The 24,322-nt window shown below is 41.1% G+C and overlaps 1 protein-coding gene across 1 annotated transcript; it reads right to left on the reverse strand.

Moving 5' to 3' along the window:
• Positions 1 to 1,606: 1,606 nt before the first annotated feature.
• Positions 1,607 to 24,058, reverse strand: LOC311049993 (NACHT, LRR and PYD domains-containing protein 12-like; the record flags this gene model as incomplete). Its single annotated transcript, XM_084063960.1, has 5 exons — positions 1,607 to 1,791; positions 6,140 to 6,307; positions 10,294 to 12,538; positions 12,775 to 12,881; positions 23,943 to 24,058. 5 exons carry the CDS (start codon positions 24,056 to 24,058, stop codon positions 1,617 to 1,619), a joined length of 2,811 nt encoding a protein of 936 aa, XP_083920086.1. The 3' UTR covers positions 1,607 to 1,616.
• Between the last annotated feature and the right edge of the window lie 264 nt (positions 24,059 to 24,322).

Raw genomic sequence — 24,322 nt, forward strand, 5'->3', positions numbered from 1 at the left:
AAGCAGACACACGAAACGCGTCTGTAGCTGATGTGATGCCACGCAACCCATTTCAGTCTTTGTTGACCTTGTTACATCTGGTTGACAACTTGACCGTGCCAGAGAAGGACAAGAAGGACAAACTCTGGAAACAGTTTGCATCCTTTTATCAATGCAAATCAGTGAGTTGGCCAGGCAGTATTGTGTGATCACTGACAATGGTTTAGGTTTTTAGGTTTCTTTACTACATATATTGTACTGATTTTCATTTTGTTCTTTTAATAAAATTGATTTAAGAATATGGCTTATTGGTGTTATTATTCATAATGTATACTGTTCTGAGGCCAAATATTATTCATAATTGATCTGAGGCCAAATAATAAACCATATAAATGAATCATTAAGTTGTTTTAGTGAAGTAATTACACATTTGCCATGTTATCCATAAAAATGGCCTATAGGAAATGTTGCTACCTGATGAACCCAACGTTGCTAAATGTCAACATTTGCATAAAAGCTTACCAAAACATTTTTTTTTTAAAAACATTATATTTTCCTCTTCAAAATACTCCTACAAGACCATCTGAAAGGTTTAATTTTTTTTTTTGCAAGTACAAATATATCCGGGTCTTAGAGGGTTAAACCTGTAAGTCTGTGGTTTTAAGATACCACTTATGGCGCAGACGGCAGGATGGTTATCGACAAGTTACCACAGTAGCAAAATATGTATCATTGTTATAGTTAATGGGATCATTTACATCCATGGGCCTCATTTAGAGCACTGCATCCCGCGGTACCCGCAGGACCCAACGCAAATCTTGCGGGTGCGGGCAGTATTTAAACAACCGCGGTCTGGAAAAGGCGGTCAAAATAAAACCTGCAGGGCCCGCAAAATGTTTTGGTTGTTTTTACTTTGATACATTCCTTGGTCTAGTCCAGGGGTCTTCAACGTTTTCAGGCCAAGGACCCCTTAGTTGAAAGAGAGATGAAGCAGGGACCCCCACTACATACTGTATAAAATTGTATTTTCATAGATTTCATGGACCAACACCAAACCTATGTCCTTATGTCCTTATATGGCCGTGACACGGCCTCTCTTTCTATCTCTCGCGCTCTCATTCTTTTTCTGTATGTAATGTTTTATATAATAAAAAAAAAGTTTTATATATAGATATTGCGGGTTTTAGCGCATCATCCCGCGGGTTAATTTGTTAATTTCATAAAATCAACCCGCGGGATGATGCGGTACTAAATCTTCTGTTCCTTTGTTTGATTTTTGCCAACTTTTACCCTTTTGTGTTGCTCTGCTTGGCAGGCATTAGAGACTTAGATTTTTGACTCATTCCTGCCTCTCTGTGTTTGAGTCTGCACTTGGGTTCAACTTGACTATTCAGTGTAACAACAAAGAAAGAAAGAAAGAAAGAAAGAAAGAAAGAAAGAAAGAAAGAAAGAAAGAATGAAAGAAAGAAAGAATGTATCTCAATTTTAATTGTAACACGTACTGTAGTCACTGTACCTTATAATTATTCTAGTCAAAGTGTGTCACTATGATATCAACCTTATTCACACTCTACAAATATCACAATATTCATAGTATAATCACATGATAAATAAATGATGAAAATACGTTTTGTAAATTAATCTGACCGTAGAGTCACAAGTCCACAATGAGGATTCTTCAGCGCATCACACAGCGGATCCAGGTCCAGCCCGTTATCACTTAAGTCCAGGTGTCTTAGATGGGATGGATTAGAACTGAGAGCTGAAGCCACAACTTCAATGTGTTCCTTCTGGAGGTGACAGCCAACTAGTCTGTAATGACAGATTCATGTAAAATAAGAAATGATCAGACAGATCAGCCCAGAGATGCTCGTAGGCCTGCGTCCTGCGTCGCTGACGCACCATATTGCGAAAGGACGCATTCATGACAACTCTAGTGCGTCCATGGGACGCAGCTCCGATTAGCTCCGATAATATATAATATTTGTCAGCTGTGATCTACATGGACTCTCTCGGTTAGGCACCGTTGGTGGAGAAGTATAACTCTCCGGTTAGACACCGTTGTACTGGAGAAGTATAACTCGGTTAAACGGCGTTGTGTGGCAGAAGCAGCAGCACAGCCCCTCGCTGTTAGTCTACGCTACACACACAGAGAGAGAGAGAGAGAGACGGCATGAGGACCTGCTCTTAAACGTGTTAAAACGTCTTGGATAGACCACTGTCTGGAATAATAACTGATCATCATACATACAGGTCTACTACTAATCTTTGTTGCTGTTGTCATCTTAAATTGACCAGCCAAAGTAAAATCCCCGATTTTAGAGTGTTCTCCCACTTGCTTGGAGATCAGAGTGAGTGGTGGATTAACGCATGTTGCCAATCAGCTGTGTAACATTAGCAGGTTAACGATGGCTCGTTGATCCTATGCATTTGACCCTGATTTGACCACAAAGGCAAACAAAAGCACTAATTAATGGCAGCTGTAAGTAACCGGTTGTCTATCGTCTGTGTCTTGTGTATGTTTAATAGGCAACTGGATGTTTTCTGTAGCTTAGAGATATCATAACAATTAATTCCCTGAAGAGGGTAGACCCTCTCCCTCATGCTAAACTTAAAGTGACTTATAAGGTTCCACTTCTCCTCAAAAAGACAACTTTATTTTCCTTTCTCAATGACAAGCCTAATAGTATTATTGCATGTTGACTATGTGCAATAACTGCAAGCCAATGTTCATAGGCATTGTCAGTATTTGTCTTAATTATTTCTTGAATTCCTATTTCTTTATTTGCCAATACTTCCACTGTAAGCCAGTGTTTTCAGTCTACACAATAAATAGTAAAAATAAATTCTACATTCATAAATAATACAAAATAAAATAATAATAATGATTAAAAGGTTCTATGATTAAATGTATTCTATTGGTCAAAGGTATGTTAAATCCATCTGTTGCCCACTACTAGTATTTCTTACCATAAGGTGTGCTAATACTACAGAATCATATACATTTGAAAAAATATATTTATGATTTTTTAATATATGTATATATATCGGTATAGGTCTTGAAAAGCAGGAACGGGTCGCACTGATCTAGATCTGCTATTTTCACAATATGTATCTGTGGAACTGAATCAAACTAAATTAAGTGCCTCAACTCCTAATTCCTCAGGGTGGGGGGTCCCCAGTTAAAATATGATTATTTTGGGGGGTCGCTGCCTGAAAAGGTTGAGATCCACTGCATCAGGATATAATGTACACAGTCACACACGCATAGAAGATATGGAGATTGGAGATCAAAGAAAACGATAGGGGGGGGGACGTGTAATTGGGGACCCATAAAATGTCCCTGGGACCCATCTAAAAGACCACCCTTGCATCCCAGGACCCATTACATTGAAAACCTAGCAACATCACTGTCAGCCAAGTTCACTGTCAAGGAAGTTAACTAAGCGATCGTCTATGTAATTCTCCAGACATTAAAGGGATATTTCACTTTTTTTTTAAAAAGGGTTATTTTATCGTCTACTCAGGCTTTTGTGCGCACTACGGACAGTTTTTAAGTTGCTTGATTCAGTATTTAGATATTTGATATTCATTTTATCAGACACGCCCCCTTCCTATACAAACCCAGTGTAACTTCAAACTCCATTTTAACCATGTTAGATTCTTCGAAAACACCCGTCCTTGGTTCTGGTGACTGATATTGTCCTTCTAATGCGTGAGGAGACCGTGTTTTTTCTATTACCCTTTTCATTTATTTTATTTTTATTATTATTATTATTTTTCATAAAATAAATAAAAAAAGTAATCGAAGAAACACCGCCCCCTCACGTATTAGGAGGGCAAGATGAGTCACCAGAACCAAGGACGGGTGTTTTTGATGAATCTAACATATTTTAAAAATGTAGTTTGAAGTTTGCATAGGAAGGGGGGTGTCTGATAAAATGAATATCAAATATCTAAATACTGAATCAAGCAATTCAAAAACTGTCTTGGGGAGTCACAAAAGCCTGAGTAGACAATAAAATGACCCAATTTATTTTTTTAAGTGAAATATCCCTTTAACAGGATGTCAGTAAGAACAGAGAACCAGAGGACAGATGGAAAGTTGTCTCTGTAAACTACAGCAAGGGTTCCCAAACTCTTCAGGCCGCGACCCCCCAGAAACAAAACACCTAACCCAAAACATCAATATTTGAACAGGGTTGACAAGCACTTGGAATTGTAGGAGTTTAGGATTTATAATTAGTTTGACTCGGTTCCACAGATCAATACTGTGAAAATAGCCGATCTACAAACCCACAACGCCTCGCAGAGCTTGTAGATTGGCTATTTTCACAATGTTTGCCTATTTGTGACCAAATTTGACTGGGAGACAGTCCTCTAACATTTTTTCATTTTCATTTTTTCATGTCAGAAGAAAGCAGGGAATCATAGCAAAATAATGATATATTGGTTAATAAGATTGAGTGAATAGTTTTGAAACTACAGCTTATAGAACTGAAGTCAAGTTATATCAAGATAAAACTCTTGAGTAGAGAAAAAAACATTTCAATGGCTCTCTTTCAGAGTAGCACTTCTGGGCTATCCCAATCCCATCATGCATAGCGGGGGATGCATTTCTTTTGTTTCCAAGGCTCTCTTTGTTATGCATGCTCTCTGAGACCAAGTGTTTGTCACTGCCCCCTGCTGGAACTGCCTGGTTCCAGTGCCTCAGGAGGACTAACATAGCTACGTTTTCACCACAGTTTTAACAAAATATGATTGTTAATACATCTTTATTTGATATTTACCTTAGACACAAGCCAACAGACTAGTGATACCTTTCAAAACGATCGGGTAGAAATAGCGGATTCTACCGCGATTTTGACTGAGGATTTGGTTAGCAATGCTAGCAAATGCTAGCTCTAACCTTATATTTTACTACATGTTTATGCATTTATTTCATATTTACATGTCGATTTAAGCTCTGAAATTTCTGTCAGACATGCTCTAGTATGTGAAGAGTCTAACTGGGCTATAAACTCATTTTGGATTAAAAAAAAAAATGTTTTGCAAAAAAACGTTTTTTCTGCTTTCCTGAAGAATGGGCACCAGCGAAATGACTGTCCTTCAGTCAAAAATGGTCACATATTTTCTTCTGCAATATTTGACAATTTGGCGAATTTGGTAAGAAGGTCTTAAAAGTCCTTAAATTGTAATTCATGCATATTAAGACACACACACACACACACACACACACACACACACACACACACACACACACACACACACACACACACACACACACACACACACACACGTAAATGGAGGGCGTGTGCACAGTTGCAGTGGTGCAAAGTAACTAAGTAGCCTACATGTACTCAAGTACTGTCTTAAGTACAATTTTGAGGTATCTTTACTTTACTGGAGTATTTCCAGTTTTTAGTACTTTTACTTCTACTCCACTACATCTCAGAGGCAAATATTGTACCTTTTACTCCACTACAATTATTTAAAAACTTTAGTTGATAGTTAATTTGTAGATTTTGATTATTATTACAAAACATACATTAACCCCTTCAGCCCTATATACATAGGGTTAGGGTTAGAGATCAGCCATTTGAAAATAGCTGATCTGCAAGCTCACAATGTGTCGCGATGCGACACATTGTGAGCTTGTAGATCTAATATTTTCAAATAATTGTTATGCATTTGAAAACTTGAAATGGGACATTTTGCATAATGAGTACTTTCTACTTTGGGTACTTTAAGTACATGTTGATGTCAATACTTTTGTACTTTTACTCTAGTACATTTTTAATTCCGGACTTTTACTTGTAACAGAGTATTTCTATATTGCAATCCTACTTTTTACTTAAATCAAATATGTGAGTACCTTTTTGGAATCCCTGGACCTCGCCTCGCTTCACCTGCCCAGCCAGATAAACTTCAGCCTTAGTTTTTGCCTGTTCCTTTGTTATTTTTACCTACTTCTACCTTGTAATTGTAATTGTAACACGTAGGCTACTGTAGTCACTGTACCTTATCATTATTATAGTCAAAGTGTGTCACTATGATATCAACCTGATTCACACTCTACAAATAAAGCATCACCACAATATTCATAGTATAATCACATGATAAATAAACGATGAAAATAAGTTTTGTAAATGAATATGACCGTAGAGTTTCCAGTCTACAATGAGGACTCTTCAGTGCATCACACAGCAGATCCAGGTTCAGCCAGCGGTTAGAACTTAAGTCCAGGTGTCTTAGATGGGATGGATTAGAACTGAGAGCTGAAGCCACAACTTCAATGTGTTTCTTCTTCAGGTCACAGCTAACAAGTCTGTAATGACAGGTTCATGTAAAATAAGAAATGATCAAACAGATCAGCCAAGTTCACTGTCAAGGAAGTTAACCCATTAAGACCGGGAACACATCTGTGTAACCACTTAAACCATTATTTTATACATTGACAAAAATCTTGAAAATGTGTGTTAATCTTTATATATTTTTTAAAGTGAACATTCAAATCTTTGCTTCTTGGGGGGGTCCCTGGAACAACATGTTTTGAGATGGGGGTCCGTGGCCAAATACAAATAATTTTGGGGTCCTTGACATGAAAAAGGTATGAGCACCACTGATATTATAGCAACATATATACGTTTTTTCCAAAAATTGTTTGGATTTAGAAGACATTTGTAGAATCCCGCAGAAGCAAAGATTTGAGTTACAAATGTTTGCTTTAAAAATAGGCTACTGTAAGATTTTCATGATCAAAAAAAGAATAGGAGATCTACAAGCTCATAGCATGGCCCTCGGTGCTGTGCTATGAGCTTGTAGATCTTCTATTTTTGAATAGTCAAAGCAATCTAAAAATGACAGAGATGTGTCCCCGGATTCAGTCGCGTAACAAGGCAACAGTAGGCCCCGACGCGAGGTGGTCACAGCGGGCCCTCATGAACGCGCATGCACGCACGCGCGCCCGGACGAACATTTTGCGGTTAGGTTTCAAATACTTTTTTCGCGGGTTCGTGACGGATTTCGGGTACATAAACACCGGTTTTGTTACCGACCAAACACTACTGAATGAAGAAAAAACACAGAAAACGGCCATAAAAGTCAAACATCTATATAATGGTCATTACCTCCTCCCATAAAATTAACGTGACAGTCATGGTCCGAATTTGAGATATTAAGTTGCGACATAAAATCAACCTTGGTTAACAATTACAATGTTAAGGGGCCCACCCAGGTTTATTTTTTAATTCATTCTTTTTTTATATATATATATATAGTGGAGTATCGCTGGGAAACCGCCTGTTAGGTAAGCACCACACCATGGAGAGACAGTGGGACAGAGACAGAGAGAGGCCCTACAGGCAGCACAGCAGCCTGGGCTGCGTCATAGAGGGGCGTTACCTACCAATCGCCCTCATGAATCAGCTCCAACTGAGCGCACCTGCGATGACCGGCTAGGTGTGGCACCAAACCTCAAAAGCAGCTACTCTGTCTCAGTCTAGCACTGGCTCTCCTGGTGAACAGACGGGTGCTACGTCTGTTCTGTCCCCCCCAAATACGTTGTATTTGGGGGGGACCTGATTGAACAATTGCTAGTACCTAAAATCTATGTGTCACGAGTGTTGTACTTAGGCCATACGTACCAGCTGGGGGCGCACTTAGGAGTCCAAAAGACATATGAGCGCATTTTGGCCCGCTTCTACTGGCCCGGTGTGAAACGAGCAGTAGAAGACTTTTGCAAGGGCTGCCCAGAATGTCAGAAAACCGCCCCGCGGCCAACTTTCCACAACCCGCTGGTACCACTGCCGATAATTAACACACCGTTCTCCCGACTCGCCGTGGACATCGTGGGCCCTCTGCCGAAGTCCAGCCGGGGGCACCGCTACATACTGGTTATCCTCGACTATGCTACTCGATATCCAGAGGCCATCCCACTGTGGGCGGCTTCGGCCAAGGCGGTGGCCCACGAACTGTTAATGTTGTTTAGTCGAGTGGGAATAGCCAAGGAGGTGTTAACTGATCAAGGCACTTGTTTCATGTCTCGATTAATGTCACAATTATACAAATGGTTAAAAGTGAAACGTATACAGACCTCGGTCTACTACCCCCAGACCGATGGCTTGGTTGAAAGGTTCAACCAGACACTAAAAAAAATGTTACAAAAACGTACCGATGTGGACGGAAAAGACTGGGACCAGTTGATTCCGTAAGTGCTTTTTGCCATCAGAGAGGTACCGCAAGCGTCCACAGGGTTCTCGCCATTTGAATTGGTGTATGGCCGGAGACCCTGTGGGCACTGGACATCGCAAAAGAAGCCTGGGAGTGCCAGCCTTCCCCCCACCGCAGCGTCGTGGAGCATGTGGAGCGTCTCCAGGCCCGGGCGAAGACGATATGGCCCCTAGTACGTGAGCATATGGAGAAAGCCCAACGAGACCAGGCCCGCACCTACAACCGGGGTGTGACGCTCCGCAAGTTCCAGGTGGGGGAGGAAGTGCTGGTGCTAGTCCCCAGCAGTGAATGCAAGTTCCTGGCAAAGTGGCAGGGGCCCTACGAAGTCGTGGAGAAGATGGGGCCCGTGGACTACCGAGTGAGCCAGCCCCGGCCGGCGGAAAGGCCACCAAATATACCACGTGAACATACTGCAGAAATGGACCACGTCCCCGCCGCTGCCTGTTCCGGCGCTGATGGTTACCACCCCCCCGCAGACGCTGCCCCCGGTCCCCATCGGAGACGACCTTTCCCCAGCCCAGACGCAGGAAATCAAGGACCTGTTGGGGCGAAACCGAGACATATTCTCCGAGCGCCCCGGTCGAACCACAGTCATTCGCCACGACATCCGCATGGACCACGGAAAAGTGGTGCGCCAGCATCCGTACAGGATCCCCAAAGCCAGGCGCATTGTCATAAAAGAGGAGGTCGCCAAGATGTTGGAGCTCGGAGTTATCGAGGAGTCCTACAGCCCCTGGTCGAGTCCAATAGTGATCGTGCCGAAGCCAGACGAGTCCCTGCGGTTCTGCAATAATTTCCGCAAGCTAAACGACATCTCCACCTTCGACACATACCCAATGCCCCGAGTAGACGAGCCCTGTCCCGAATGTATGAGGTGGAAGACCCTTTCTGGATTGAATGGTTGTAGTTCTCCAGACATTAAAGGGATATTTCACGTTTTTTTTAAAAAGGGTAATTTTATCGTCTACTAAGGCTTTTGTGAGCACTACGGACAGTTTTTAAGTTGCTTGATTCAGTATTTAGATATTTGATATTCATTTTATCAGACACGCCCCCTTCCTATACAAACCCAGTGTAACTTCAAACTCCATTTTAACCATGATAGATTCTTTCGGAAACACCCGTCCTTGGTTCTGGTGACTGATATTGTCCTTCTAATACGCGAGGAGACCGTGTTTTTTCTATTACCCTTTTCATTTATTTGAAATATTTTTGGGGATTTTTTTTTTTTTTATAAAATAAATGAAAAAAGTAGTCGAAGAAACACCGCCCCTCACGTATTAGGAGGGCACGATGAGTCACCAGAACCAAGGACGGGTGTTTTTGATGAATCTAACATGTTAAAAAGTGGAGTTTGAAGTTACTATGGGTTTGTATAGGAAGGGTTGTCTGATGACATGAATATCAAATATCTAAATACTGAATCAAGCAACTTCAAAAAACTGTCTTGGGGAGTCACAAAAGCCTGAGTAGACGATAAAATGACCCAATCTTTTTTTTTAAAGTGAACTATCCCTTTAACAGGATATCAGTAAGAATAGAGAACCAGAGAACAGAGAACCAGAAGACAGATGGAAAGTTTTCTCTGTAATCTACCGCAAGGGTTCCCAAACTTTTCAGGCCGCGACCCCCCACAAACAAAACACCTAATCCAAAAACAAAACCCCAATAAACATACACATTTTTAATTCCGGACTTTTACTTTCTACATTGCAATATTGATACTTTTTACTTAAGTAAAATATGTGAGTACTTTTTTCCACCACTGCACAGTTGTCTTGTCTTGTAATGTGTCTGTTTAATTTAAAACTTTTTACAACATCACACATCTCTGTTGGGGTCCCGGGCATAACATGTATTCAGGTGTACATATTACTTGTGTAATATTGTGTGTGTGTGTGTGTGTGTGTGTGTGTGTGTGTGTGTGTGTGTGTGTGTGTGTGTGTGTGTGTGTGTGTGTGTGTGTGTGTGTGTGTGTGTGTGTTAAGTATGCCTATTAAGTATGTTTATTCATGTTGGATGAATGCATGAATACATAAGTGAAAGGTCATTTAACATGTTGATATTCACATGACTACTAACCTGGCTGTTGTGCAGTTCCTCACAGCTGGGATCAATCTGTGTCGCCCCTCCATGTCTGTGTTGTATTTGTCCAGGTCCAACACCTCCAGAACCTTCTCTGACATCTGCAGCATGGTAGCCAGAGCTGAACACTTGGTCTGAGCGAGTTTTTTCCCTGATCTGCTCTCTGACTCCAGGTACTGTTGGATCCCGTGACTTACTGAGGGGTCGTTCATCTCCATCAGACAGTGGAAGATGTTGATACATCTGTCAGGAGAGAAGCTGTCATTAAGCATATTCTTCAGGTTGTTGAGGTCTCTCCGATTGTTGGCGACGCGGGCGATGACGACGACGGCGATGGCGATAGCGATGACGGTGATGACGGTGGCACCGACGATGGCGCTGACGTTGACGTTGTGGTGGATGGTGGTGGTGTTGGTGGCGCCGCCGTCGACGACGGTGATGGCGTTGGTGGTGCCAACGTCGACGACGGTGGTGGCGTTGGTGAAGGCTCTGATGCCGGCTAAGGTGATGCTGGCCATGATGAAGACGATGGCGGAGCCGATGATGGCGGCGCAGTAGATGGCGCCGCAGACGCCGACGGCGCGGGCGATGGCGCGGACAGCGCCACAGATGGCGGCGCCGGTGGCGCGGACGGCAGCGCGAGCGGCGCGGACGGCGCAGCGACGTTGGTGCCAGCAGCGACCGGCGGCCTGTGTCATGCGGCCTGTGTCATGATCAGTGACCATCTCCTTCAGATTCTTTATGGCTCTCTGGATCTCCTCTGGACGGTTCTCTGTCTGACCCAGCAGGTCTCCTAACAGACTCTGGTTGGACTCCAGTGAGAGACCATGAAGGAAGCGAACAAAGAGGTCCAGGCGACCATTCTCACTCTGCAGGGATTTTTTCATAGCAGCCTTCAGGAAATCAGAGAGGGAACTGTCACTGTTGTAATGATAAGATAGGAATGTCTTCAGGACCTCCATGTTCCTCTGTGTGAAACAGTGGAACAGGTAGACTGCAGCCAGAAACTCCTGGATGCTCAGATGAACAAAGCTGTAGACTGTTTTCTGGAAGAGCACACTCTCTCTCTTGAAGATCTCTGTGCACACCCCTGAGTACAGCGTGGCGTCTTTCACATCAAGACCACACTCTTCCAGGTCTTCTTGGTAGAACATGATGCTACTTTTCTGCAGATGTTCAAACGCCAGCCTGCCCAGCTTCAGAAGGACTTCCCTGTCCGTCTCCACAAGCTGCTGTTGATTCAGTTCATGAGACTCATCATACTTCTGCTTCTTCCTGTTTGTCTGGACCAACAGGAAGTGGCTGTACATCTGAGTCAGGGTCTTGGGCAGCTGTCCTGTCTCGTCTGTCTTCAACATGTCCTCCAGAACTGTAGCAGTGATACAACAGAAGACTGGGATGTGACACATGATGTGGATGCTCTTTGATGTCTTTATGTGTGAGATGATTGTGCTGGCCAGTTTCTCATCACTGAATCTCTTCATGAAGAACTCCTCCTTCTGGGGGTCTGTGAACCCTCGTACTTCTGTCACCATGTCAACACATGCAGGAGGGATCTGATTGGCTGCTGCAGGTCTGGTAGTTATCCAGATGACAGCAAATGGGAGCAGATTCCCCTTGATGAGGTTTGTCAACAGCACGTTCACTGATGATGTCACTGTGACATCAGAAATTGTGTCATTGTTGTTGAAGTTGAATGAAAACCTGCTTTCATCTAGACCATCAAAGATGAAGCCAACCTTCCAGACAGCGAGCTGCTCTGCTGTGACCTTCTTTAACATTGGGTGGAAAACATGGATCAGTGTGAGAAGACTGTACTGCTCATCTCTGACCAAGTTCAGCTCCCGGAATGAGAGGGGAACCAGGAGAGTGACATCTTGATTTTCCAAACCTTTTGCCCAGTCCAGAGTGAACTTACGCACAGAGAATGTTTTTCCAATGCCAGCGATGCCTTTGGTCAGAACTCTTCTGATGGGTGTCTCTCTGCCAAGGAGGGGGGGTTTAAAGATGTCACAGCAGTTGATTGATTTGTCATGGAGGGTCTTCTTCTTGGAAAGTGTCTCTATCTGCAACACCTCATGTTGGTTATTAACCCCTTCACTCTCTCCCACTGTGACATAGAGCTCTGTGTAGATGTCAGTGAGGGAGGTTCCTGTCTCTTCAGTGATGTGTTCTGTCACACAATCAAGACTGTTCAAACTGATCTTATAATCCTTTAAATGCTCCTGCAGACTGACATCTGCTATGAGAAGACAATGAAGACAATTTAAACATTCAGCTTAATTTACAACTTTACATTCTTAAAGCTGTGTTTTCAAATTATTATGTGTTAAATCCTCCATTCGGAAACAATAGACAGACATGATTTATAATATTGTGTGAATTGTTTTAGTCAAGAGTTGACAGATGTTTTTTTCTGACATTTAAATAAGTCATTAACATGAATTGTTAATTAGTATAAATCTTGTCCAGTCTTACTTTGTCCACTGCTGGTTTGACTGGATGTCTTCATTGTGGTTGTGAATGTCTCTCCTGAACACCTGGACGCCTGCACTGCCACAACAAAACTATTCCTCTTCCTCTCTCTGTGGACATGAACAACATTTATTATGACTATATTCTTGACTGAAATAAGGATAGTTCTGTACTGTTTGGTGTTGGTAAGTAAACAATAATAGGGACCACTTTGTCATGGAATTATACATTCATAATTCTCCCTTCAAGATATTATTGTGCACTTTTAGTTTGACTGGTTAAGACTGTTCTTTTCAGTTATTTTCATTACTTATTGTTAGAAATCTGCCAAATGCTTGACCTTTTGTGTTTTTCGACATAGAGAAGTAGTGGTGGAAAGTATCTAAGTACATGTACTCAAGTACGATTTTTAAGTATTTTTGGGGCGGTGTAGCCGCCCCAAAAATACTTGTAAAAATACGTGTAACCCTTCCATTGTTAATGCAAATCAATACTTTTGCAAAGTCAGCCAATCACATTACAGCTAGTGTCATCACCACGAACTGTAACGTGATTGGCTGACTTTGCAAATTCAGGACTGTGATTGGCTAGCGAAACACATGACACATGTGCAGCCCTATGAATAGCAGTATGGACTTTAAAAAAAGTAATTTATCCTTTTTTTAAAGTGAGTCATGTTGTGATGACCACACACCGCCCACTTCACACTGGGTGTGATTTTTACTTTACTGGAGTATTCAACCTGAGTTGAATTACCGAATGACTACAGCTGACAGTGAGATCCTCTACTACTGTCTACATCTGTGAGCAGATGCAAGACATTCTTTGTGTCTTTCCAGTGATCAGTGATCTTACTTTGTGTCTGGAGGTCCAGGTTCATTACTGAAGTTAGGAAGTCATCCTTTAGACGTGTCACTCTGCATAGACACACGTGTGTGTGTGTGTGTGTGTGTGTGTGTGTGTGTGTGTGTGTGTGTGTGTGTGTGTGTGTGTGTGTGTGTGTGTGTGTGTGTGTGCGTGTGTACGCGTGCGTGTGCGTGTGTGTGTGTGTGTGTGTGTGTGTGTGTGTGTGTGTGTGTGTGTGTGTGTGTACGTATGTACATGTGTGCATTTGTGCATGTAAGCGTGCATGTGGTTTTGTATTTCTGTATAAAATATTGAAGGATGTTGTCCTTGTTCAAATAGTCAACATAATGTCTCTCCCAACTCCTCACATATTTCACTTTTGTGTAAACTCAACCTTTTAGGTCACATTGAGACAACATTAGAGAAAATAATAGGCTAAAAGTCTATTAGTTATCTATCAATGAATCAGTCTGACAAACTCAGTCTGATCAAAACTAAATCTATATCATGTACTTTGGACAGTATGATGAGTCTATTAATGACTGAAAATAAACTATTAAAACTATCATAACCTGCTCATATTACAAAACTAAAGTAGGCCTATTAAGAGCCAGAACATGATCTGTGCTCAGTGGAATTTGATAACAACTAGTTTCCATCACTAACATAAGCCTAGCCAGAGTTTTCACAGGATACTGTCAATTGACCATTTTATCAACTGGGAATGATGATGATGATGATAATGGAGTTATAGCGCAGCCTCTCGACTGTAGTAGCCTAAAAATAAAGATTACACTTTCGCTGCTCACTAAAACAAACATGATTTTAAGATGTTGAAAACCTACTTTCCTTAGTGGGAACACTTTCAGCCCCCCACATCCCGTCTTAAAACACTTGTTGGCCAGAAAAGAACATAATTAGGCAGACGGAATGTTTTGTAGTTACTCCACTGCGTCCCCTACAGATCTGGCCAATGGAATTGTTCTACTGACAAGCAAAAGTGTTTTCTTTATTGTTACTCCAGTCAAGAGGCTGCAGCTACCAACATGGGCAATGACCGAAAAGTCACATAGCGTTGAGGAGAACTCCTTCTAACGCTATGGACCAGAGCTAACTGACATGGTGAGAAGACTAATCTTCATGTATAGAACTAACAGGCCGCTGTGACAATGTTATCATCATTGTAGCTTAGACTTTGATATTGATAAAGAGATATTGCTCAGGTGTGTGTGTGTGTGTGTGTGTGTGTGTGTGTGTGTGTGTGTGTGTGTGTGTGTGTGTGTGTGTGTGTGTGTGTGTGTGTGTGTGTGTGTGTGTGTGTGTGTGTGTGTGTGTTAAAGTGGTGATTGTGACATCAGAGCAGCAGCCAGCAGACACGCTGAAGCACTGTTATGGTTTTCACTAACCATTAACATTAAAGTTAGTTAGTAAATGTATAGCTTTGTGTGTCTTTAGTGCAGTTTGTCATCTGTATGTTTTGCTACGATTTCTCAAATTATTTTAATTCATGCGATGAATGCAGTGGTGGAAAAAAGTACTCCCATTTTCCACTTAAGTAAAAGTATCAATATGCCAATGTATACATACTCTGTTTCAAGTAAAAGTAAAAAAGTATTGGCATTGAAAGTACTAAAAGTAAAAGTACTCATTAATGCAGAATGTCCCATTTCACGTTTTCAAATGTATACAAAATAATTTGGAAATATAAATATTTGAAATAATTTGAAAATTTAAGATCTACAGGCTCAAAATGTGTCGCATGACGACGCATTGTGAGCTTGTAGATCTGCAATTTTCAAAATTTGAAAATAGCAGATCTACAAGCTCACAATTGAATGGCCGAAATGTATACAGAGCTGAAGTGGGTAATGCATGTTTTGTAATAATAATAAAAATCTACAAGGTAACTAGTAGCTAAAGTTTTAAAATAATTGTAATGGAGTAAAAGTACAATATTTGCCTCTGAGGTGTAGTGGAGTAAAAGTAAAAGTATAGACCCTTAATTATGTCTAGATGACGTCTGTATATGACTTACTTTACCTAAACAAACAGTAGTGTCTCGTTCACTTTTGCATGTGTTGTCGTTGCATATGGGAAATGGAACATGACTTATTATTCCTCATCTTGTGAAGCAATGGATTAACTGCTACTTTATGGATGTTATAAAGGTCATGTTTGTGGAGCGTGAGAGAGGAGGTTTTATTGGTGCTCCTCCAGTCAGAATCTAAATGAGGCGTCTGTGTTGAACATGAGTGTCTTTTTATTGGTTAAATATTGATATAATCTAGAGACAGACATGACCACTATGATGTAAGGCATTGTGAGCTTGGAGATCTGCTAATTTTGCTACGTGTACGTGTACGTGTACGTGTACGTGTACGTGTACGTGTACGTGTACGTGTACGTGTACATGTACGACTGTACGTGTACGTGTACGTGTGTGTTGGGTGGGTGTTACCACAACCACACATGGTTATTACAGGACATACAGTTCATTATGACACAGTTCTATCTAGTGGAGCCTGACTCATAATCATCAAAGTTTTATTTTTATTTGGTATTAAATCACCTCTAGGTAGAACACAGACAATGTATGTGGATTTATGTATCAAATATTAAAGGATGTTGTCATTGGTAAAATAGTCAACATGAGTGTTGTGTTGAATGTAGAAGTGTGCACACGATGCAAACCCACCTATATGTGTCACTATACTATCTAATGCGTTGGCTCTCAAAGTGGGTGCCGTGGCACCCTAGGGTGCCGTGACGCAAGTCCAGGGGAGAATACTGTGTTAATATTAGAATACTGTGATATTTGGAATTCATCACTATCACTTAAAATATTGTCACTTAAACTAATGGCCTAAGTAATTGCCTGTTTGTTTTTTTCAGAAAAAAAAATAAAAAACTGATCCAAAACTATATGATATTTCTTAATTGTAACGTTTATAACAAATTATGACTATTAACATAAAAATCACACCGTCTGTCAGTTGAAGGGATTCTAGGCAACATTAAGCCTAAATTTAAAAAATATTTATATATATATATATATATATATATATATATATATATATATATATATATATATATATATATATATATATATATATATATATATATATATATAGCATTTTTTCCCCTCTATCAGCCACTATATAATGATGCTGGGGTGTTTTCCTGCATTGAAACACAGTCCTCTTTCTGAAATCCGTATTTTCCCTACTATTTATGTTTGTCCGGGACGTAAATTAACACACGCATGTGCGAGTCCGTGCGCGTCCGTGTGAACTTTTTACTTTCGGTTTTAAAACTCTCTCAAACTTCATTTTTGAGGCACAGAATTTACTTTTAAGATAGCGTTTGGATAGAATTTAGTTGTCTAACTTCATATATGTGGTAAATTTATCATGAAAGAGCCTATTTAAAAATTTAAATACAGAGAACCAATAGGGGCGGGCAGTAACACTCATTGTATCCGAATAAAGCAACCTATTTTCGGCATGGCCCCTTCAGAAGTCCCCTTAACTCTATGGAAGTCCCTCCTGCGTCACCCCCTGGTGGTCGGGGAAACAAACTGCTGGAGGGGCGGTGTTTGTTTAGCTCTGAACTTGCCGTCAATCCCTTTAAGTGATGTAATATATTTAAATAGTATTAAACCTGACTTAGGCCAAATGATTTACTCCAGATGTAGGCATTTTTTTGGGGCCTAAGTCACAACACCATGTGACACATGGGTCAGCACCTTAGCACCACCTCCCTGTCCTAGTCCCTCCTCCTCCTCATGCCCACACCTGTTGTGTTATGATAATGAGGGGGAGGGTATATTTTTACTATGTCACTAAAGCGCTGTTTTTCTATTGGCACGTTTGACCCTCAAGGTTTCAGCCTCCAGGTAGTAAAAGTCATAAAACACCATAAAAACACCACCAGGGGGCTTAATGAAGTTCTATCAACCTCATAGACACATGAAAAACAGAAAAAGTGCAAAACCATGGCACCACCCCTTTAAAGACCAACACACCTACAGTATGGACACACACCAGACCACACCTCATTTAAAGACCACCACACCTACAGTATGGACACACACCAGACCACACCTCATTTAAAGACCACCACACCTACAGTATGGACACACACCAGACCACACCTCATTTAAAGACCACCACACCTACAGTATGGGCACACAGATGGGTGGGATGTATTTGTACAATATAAAGGAAAACTGGCAGAAAAAGACTCGCTCACTGCATAAAAATTAAGGAAAACTCCTCAGACAGACTTAAGAAAATAAAATGTATTTATTTTAAATGCTAATAATGTACTCTGTGCTCATGAGGGGGGAATTTAAATAAGCAAACTCCTGGGACCTTCATCAGTGCTATCAGGGTGCACTGACTTCAGATAGCACTGACGAAGGTCCCAGAACCGAAACGTTTGCTTTTTGAAATTCACCCCTCACTATGAGCACAGAGCACATTATGAGCATTTAAAACAAAGTAATTATATTTTCTTAAATCTGTCTAAGGAGTTTTATGCAGTGAGCGAGTCTTTTTCTGACAGTTTTCCTTTATGTTTTTGAGACCACGGCACCTGCAGTCAACCTTGACCAAAGGACAAGGAAGGGCGCAGCAGTTTTCCCTGTTCTTTAGTATTTGTACAACATGAACACCATGGCCAACAAGTTGGACTGATCGTAAATAACAATAAAACCAAAGTCATGCCCATCAACACCAATACACCAACACATAACAATAGAGGAACAGGTCTTGGAAAATGCAGATCATTTTACATATCTTGGAAGTATCATTCACCATGATGGGGGAGCAAGTAAGGACATTCAAAATCTGATCAACAAAGCATACCCAACCTTCATAAGACTTAAACAAATCTGGAAGTCAAACCAATACAGCACCAAAACAAAACTCAGGATCTATAAGCTGCGTACTATCAGCACTACTATACGGTGCAGAATGCTGGAAAACCAGAGAATGCAACATTCATAAATTTCATTCATCAACTTTTCACACATCATGCCTGCTCAAAATCCTGCGTATATTCTGGCCCAAGACCATCTTGAACAATAAACTCCTCAACATCACCCAACAAGACGACATGCTCTGCATAATCAATAAACGCAGGTGGACCTGGATTGGCCATGTCCTCAGAATGGACATCAACGCGATCCGAAGAGTCGCATTACAGGCAAAAGAAAGAAAGGGAGGCCTAATACGACATGGCGTGGGACGATAGAGAAGGAGCTCCAGCAACAACACCAGAGCTGGGGGACCATAGAGAAGATGGTCAAAGACAGATGGAAGTGGAGAAACTTTGTTGCTGCCCTATGTGCCAGCCGGTGTAATGGGGATAAGTAAGTATGTAACAACATGGACACTGTGTGTGATAATGACCACTGTGGTTGTAAACTAGCAATGATTGAGAGCTACACGTTGCACCTTTTAAGACAGGTGTAAAATAGGGCCCTGGCCTACTGTTTTTCAGTTGCACGTACAATTTAACACTTTGTCATGTTTTAGGATTCATATACTTTGTGTGTGGAGGTCCAGGTTCATTACTGAAGTCAGGAGGATGGCATTTAGACCCGTCACTCTTCATAGACACACAGCTGGGTGTTGGATACTCTGGTCTGTGGTAAACACTTCTGGAATAAAAACAAAAGTGCATGCATTACTGTAGGGTTGATACTAGAACATCAGATATGTGTGTGCGTGCGTGTGTGCGTACCCTAAACACAGATGGTAATGCATACAGTTCATTATGACACAGTTCTATCTAGTGGAGCCTGACACATAATCATTGAAGAGGACATACTTTTATTTGGTATTAAATCACGTCTAGGTAGAAAACAGACAATGTATTCTGTGGATTTATTTATGAATCAAATATTGAAGGATGTTGTCATTGGTAAAATAGTCAACATATTGTGTCTCCCAACTACTCACATATTTCACTTCTATTTAAACTTGAACTATGACCTTTTAGCTCACAACAGGTCTTGGAAAATGCAGATCATTTTACATATCTTGGAAGTATCATTCACCATGATGGGGGAGCAAGTAAGGACATTCAAAACCTGATCAACAAAGCATACCCAACCTTCATAAGACTTAAACAAATCTGGAAGTCAAACCAATACAGCACCAAAACAAAACTCAGGATCTACCAAAGCTGCGTACTATCAGCACTACTATACGGTGCAGAATGCTGGAAAACCACAGAATGCAACATTCATAAACTTCATTCATCCACTTTTCACACATCATGCCTGCTCAAAATCCTGCGTATATTCTGGCCCAAGACCATCTTGAACAATAAACTCCTCAACATCACCCAACAAGACGACATGCACTGCATAATCAATAAACGCAGGTGGACCTGGATTGGCCATGTCCTCAGAATGGACATCAACGCGATCCGAAGAGTCGCATTACAGGCAAAAGAAAGAAAGGGAGGCCTAATACGACATGGCGTGGGACGATAGAGAAGGAGCTCCAGCAACAACACCAGAGCTGGGGGACCATAGAGAAGATGGTCAAAGACAGATGGAAGTGGAGAAACTTTGTTGCTGCCCTATGTGCCAGCCGGCGTACTAGGGATAAGTAAGTAAGTAACAATATGGACACTGTGTGTGAAAATGACCACTGTGGTTGTAAACTAGCAATGACTGAGAGCTGCACTTTGCACCTTTTAAGACAGGTGTAAAATAGGGCCCTGGCCTACTGTTTTTCAGTTGCACGTACAATTTAACACTTTGTCATGTTTTAGTGTTGTGTATATTGTTTAGGAGGATTCACATACTTTGTGTGTGGAGGTCCAGGTTCATTACTGAAGTCAGGAGGATGGCATTTAGACCCGTCACTCTTCATAGACACACAGCTGGGTGTTGGATACTCTGGTCTGTGGTAAACACTTCTGGAATAAAAACAAAAGTGCATGCATTACTGTAGGGTTGATACTAGAACATCAGATATGTGTGTGCGTGCGTGTGTGCGTAACCTAAACACAGATGGTAATGCATACAGTTCATTATGACACAGTTCTATCTAGTGGAGCCTGACACATAATCATTGAAGAGGACATACTTTTATTTGGTATCAAATCACCTCTAGGTAGAAAACAGACAATGTATTCTGTGGATTTATTTATGAATCAAATATTGAAGGATGTTGTCATTGGTAAAATAGTCAACATATTGTGTCTCCCAACTACTCACATACAGGGCCGTCGCACGGGGGGTGTAAGTGGGACAGAGTTACTAGGGCCCAAGGAGGGGGGGGGCCTGGAAAAGCCCCCCCCCCCCCCCAAAAAAAAAAGAAAAACATTTGTATTTTTTTTTGTCACAACGTTTAACTTTTTTCACAATTAAAATTACCTGAATGAAACAGATTTAGCGACCGTTGTATAAAAATAATGATTGAGGCTCTCTCTCTGCCTTTCTGTGGGCCCCTCTCAAGACAAAAAAGGTTTCGTCCGCTGTTACTACGTGGTGTGGATGAGAGATCAATTTGCTTTGCAGTTTGTACTTCCGGTTTAGAGCGGATACGGAAATGATCAGTGTGTTTGCATCTATGTGTGTTTGTGAACTTACCGGATGCAGTAGGTGTGTCTAGACTCATATGATCACTGAACAAGTAATTGAAAGCAGTCTTTTCATTGGCTGAAAGCCGTAGCTGACTCGAAATCACTGAATGTCTGTCAGCTGCGCAGGCAGAACAGCGAAAATTAAACACACTGAAGTCAGTGACTGAGTGACAACTGAACTAAGCACGCACAGCAGATACCTACCAAACAAAGTAAAAAGTCATGGCGCCTCCTTCCAAAAAAGGAAAATCTGGCTCTCAAAAAAGAAAAGAAAGACTAGAAAGAGAAAGAAAACAAAGTAGGGGGAAACGAATCAACTCCTTACAAATTTCTTCCAAAAGACAGGTGAGCAGTGAGTGAACAACACACAACTAAAGCCAGATGTATACGTTGTCGCATCTCATGACGGCTGTGCACACAGTGAAAATAGCCGATCTACAAGCATCTTGCTGCACCACATCTTGCTGTGATGCAACGTGTTGTGAGCTTGTATCTGCTACTTTTTGGCAGTGGTGGAAAGTAACTAAGTACATTTACTCTCAAGTACTGTACTTCAGTAAAATGTTGTATTTCCAATTTTCAGTACTATTACTTATACTCCACTACATCTCTGAGGAAAATATACTTAGTTTTACTCCATTACAATTATTTGAATACTTTAGTTACTAGTTTCTTTGCAGATTTGTATTATTATTACAAAACATACATTAACCTCTTCAGCCCTATAAATACTTTGGCCATCATTTGAAAATAGCAGATCTACAAGCTCACAACGCGAACCACCGTGAGGCGTTGTGAGCTTGTAGATCTGCTATTTTCAAAAGATTTCTATACATTTTGAAAAGTTGAAATGGGACATTTCTGCATAATGAGTACTTTTACCTTTGGTACTTCAAGTACATATTGATTACTCGTGTAAATTTTGAATATCAAACTTTTACCTGTAACAAGCGTGTATATTTACATTGTGGTATTGATACTTTTACAGAAAAAATCAGACTCTTGAAGTCTTGTTCAGTTGTCCTTTATTATACATTATATGATCTAAGCCCTTTGTCAATGTATGGTTGTCTTTTCTTATGCCCTGGGAATGATAAATACTTTATAAATGATAACAATCTCAAGTATGGTACTCTAGGCTACTAGAGTACCATACTCTGTAGGCTACTACAGTATGTTTAGAAATGAGGATACACATGTGGTTACATGTGCACAATTTAGTTATTTGGTTAATAATAAATGATAAAATAATATTTTATAATAAATCAGTAAAATCAGGCAAAAATAAGTATAGTTAAATAACATAACCCTAACCCTATCCCTAAAACCGAAATAAAGCAACCAAAAAAACGAAAAGAAACTAACAAAATCCCCCCCCAAAAACAAAAAAAAAAATGCAGGCGCCGGGGGGCCCACAGAAATTTCTTTCCCCAGGGCCCAGATTTTGGTGCTACGCCCCTGCTCACATATTTCACTTCTATTTAAACTTGAACTATGACCTTTTAGCTCACAACAGGTCTTGGAAAATGCAGATCATTTTACATATCTTGGAAGTATCATTCACCATGATGGGGGAGCAAGTAAGGACATTCAAAACCTGATCAACAAAGCATACCCAACCTTCATAAGACTTAAACAAATCTGGAAGTCAAACCAATACAGCACTAAAACAAAACTCAGGATCTACCAAAGCTGTGTACTATCAGCACTACTATACGGTGCAGAATGCTGGAAAACCACAGAATGCAACATCCATAAATGATCCACTTTTCACACATCATGCCTGCTCAAAATCCTGCATATATTCTGGCCCAAGACCATCTCGAACAATAAACTCCTCAACATCACCCAACAAGACGACATGCTCCGCATAATCAATAAACGCAGGTGGACCTGGATTAGCCATGTCCTCAGAATGGACATCAACGTGATCCCAAGAGTCGCATTACAGGCAAAAGAAAGAAAGGGAGGCATAAAACGACATGGCGTGGGACGATAGAGAAGGAGCTCCAGCAACAACACCAGAGCTGGGGGACCATAGAGAAGATGGCCAAAGACAGATGGAAGTGGAGAAACTTTGTTGCTGCCCTATATGCCAGCCGGCGTAATGGGGATAAGTAAGTATGTAACAACATGGACACTGTGTGTGATAATGACCACTGTGGTTGTAAACTAGCAATGACTGAGAGCTGCACTTTGCACCTTTTTATGACAGGTGTAAAATAGGGTCCTGGCCTACAGTATGTCTTGTTTTTCAGTTGCACGAACAATTTAACACTTTGTCATGTTCTAGTGTTGTGTATGTTGTTTAGGAGGATTCACATACTTTGTGTGAGGAGGTCCAGGTTCATTACTGAAGTCAGGAGGTTGTTGATAAGACCGGTCACTCTTCATAGACACACAGACAGTTGGAGACTCTGGTCTGTGGTAAACACTTCTGGAATCATACAAATATTGACAATTGACAGGTGGATGAAAAAGTCAATTTGCTCAAGATTCCTAAATATTTTGTTCCATAATGCAAGTATAATAGAGTCATATTCTAGGGGTTTGGCTTCACCACAGTGTAGCAACAATAATAGAGACACAATCAATATATTTCCAAAAACACAGAGTTTCATAGATGGATAGATATTCCATTGTTTGTTGGGTAGAACTTTAGAAGTCTGTGCTATGTCATGTTCTAGAGCTGTGTTTATGGTATAGGAGGATTCACATACTTTAAGTGTGGCGGTCCAGGTTCATTACTGAAGTGTGGAGGGTCATCTTTAGACACACAGCTGGCTGTTGGAGGCTCTGGTCTGATCTCCTCCCCTCTCTCCACAGACTCACTCATCTTTGGTCTTTATTTAACCTTAGGTTACAGACAGTAAAATAAACCAGAAAACATGACATGATGAATGAATGTACAAAGCTCTCACGCAAGCGCACGCACGCACGCACGCACGCACGCACGCACGCACGCACGCACGCACGCACGCACGCACGCACGCACGCACGCACACACACACACACACACACACACACACACACACACACACACACACACACACACACACACACACACACACACACACACACACACACACACACACACCTG

Source organism: Gymnoscopelus microlampas, assembly GCF_963454915.1.
Source record: "Gymnoscopelus microlampas genome assembly, chromosome: 8".
Taxonomy (NCBI): domain Eukaryota; kingdom Metazoa; phylum Chordata; class Actinopteri; order Myctophiformes; family Myctophidae; genus Gymnoscopelus; species Gymnoscopelus microlampas.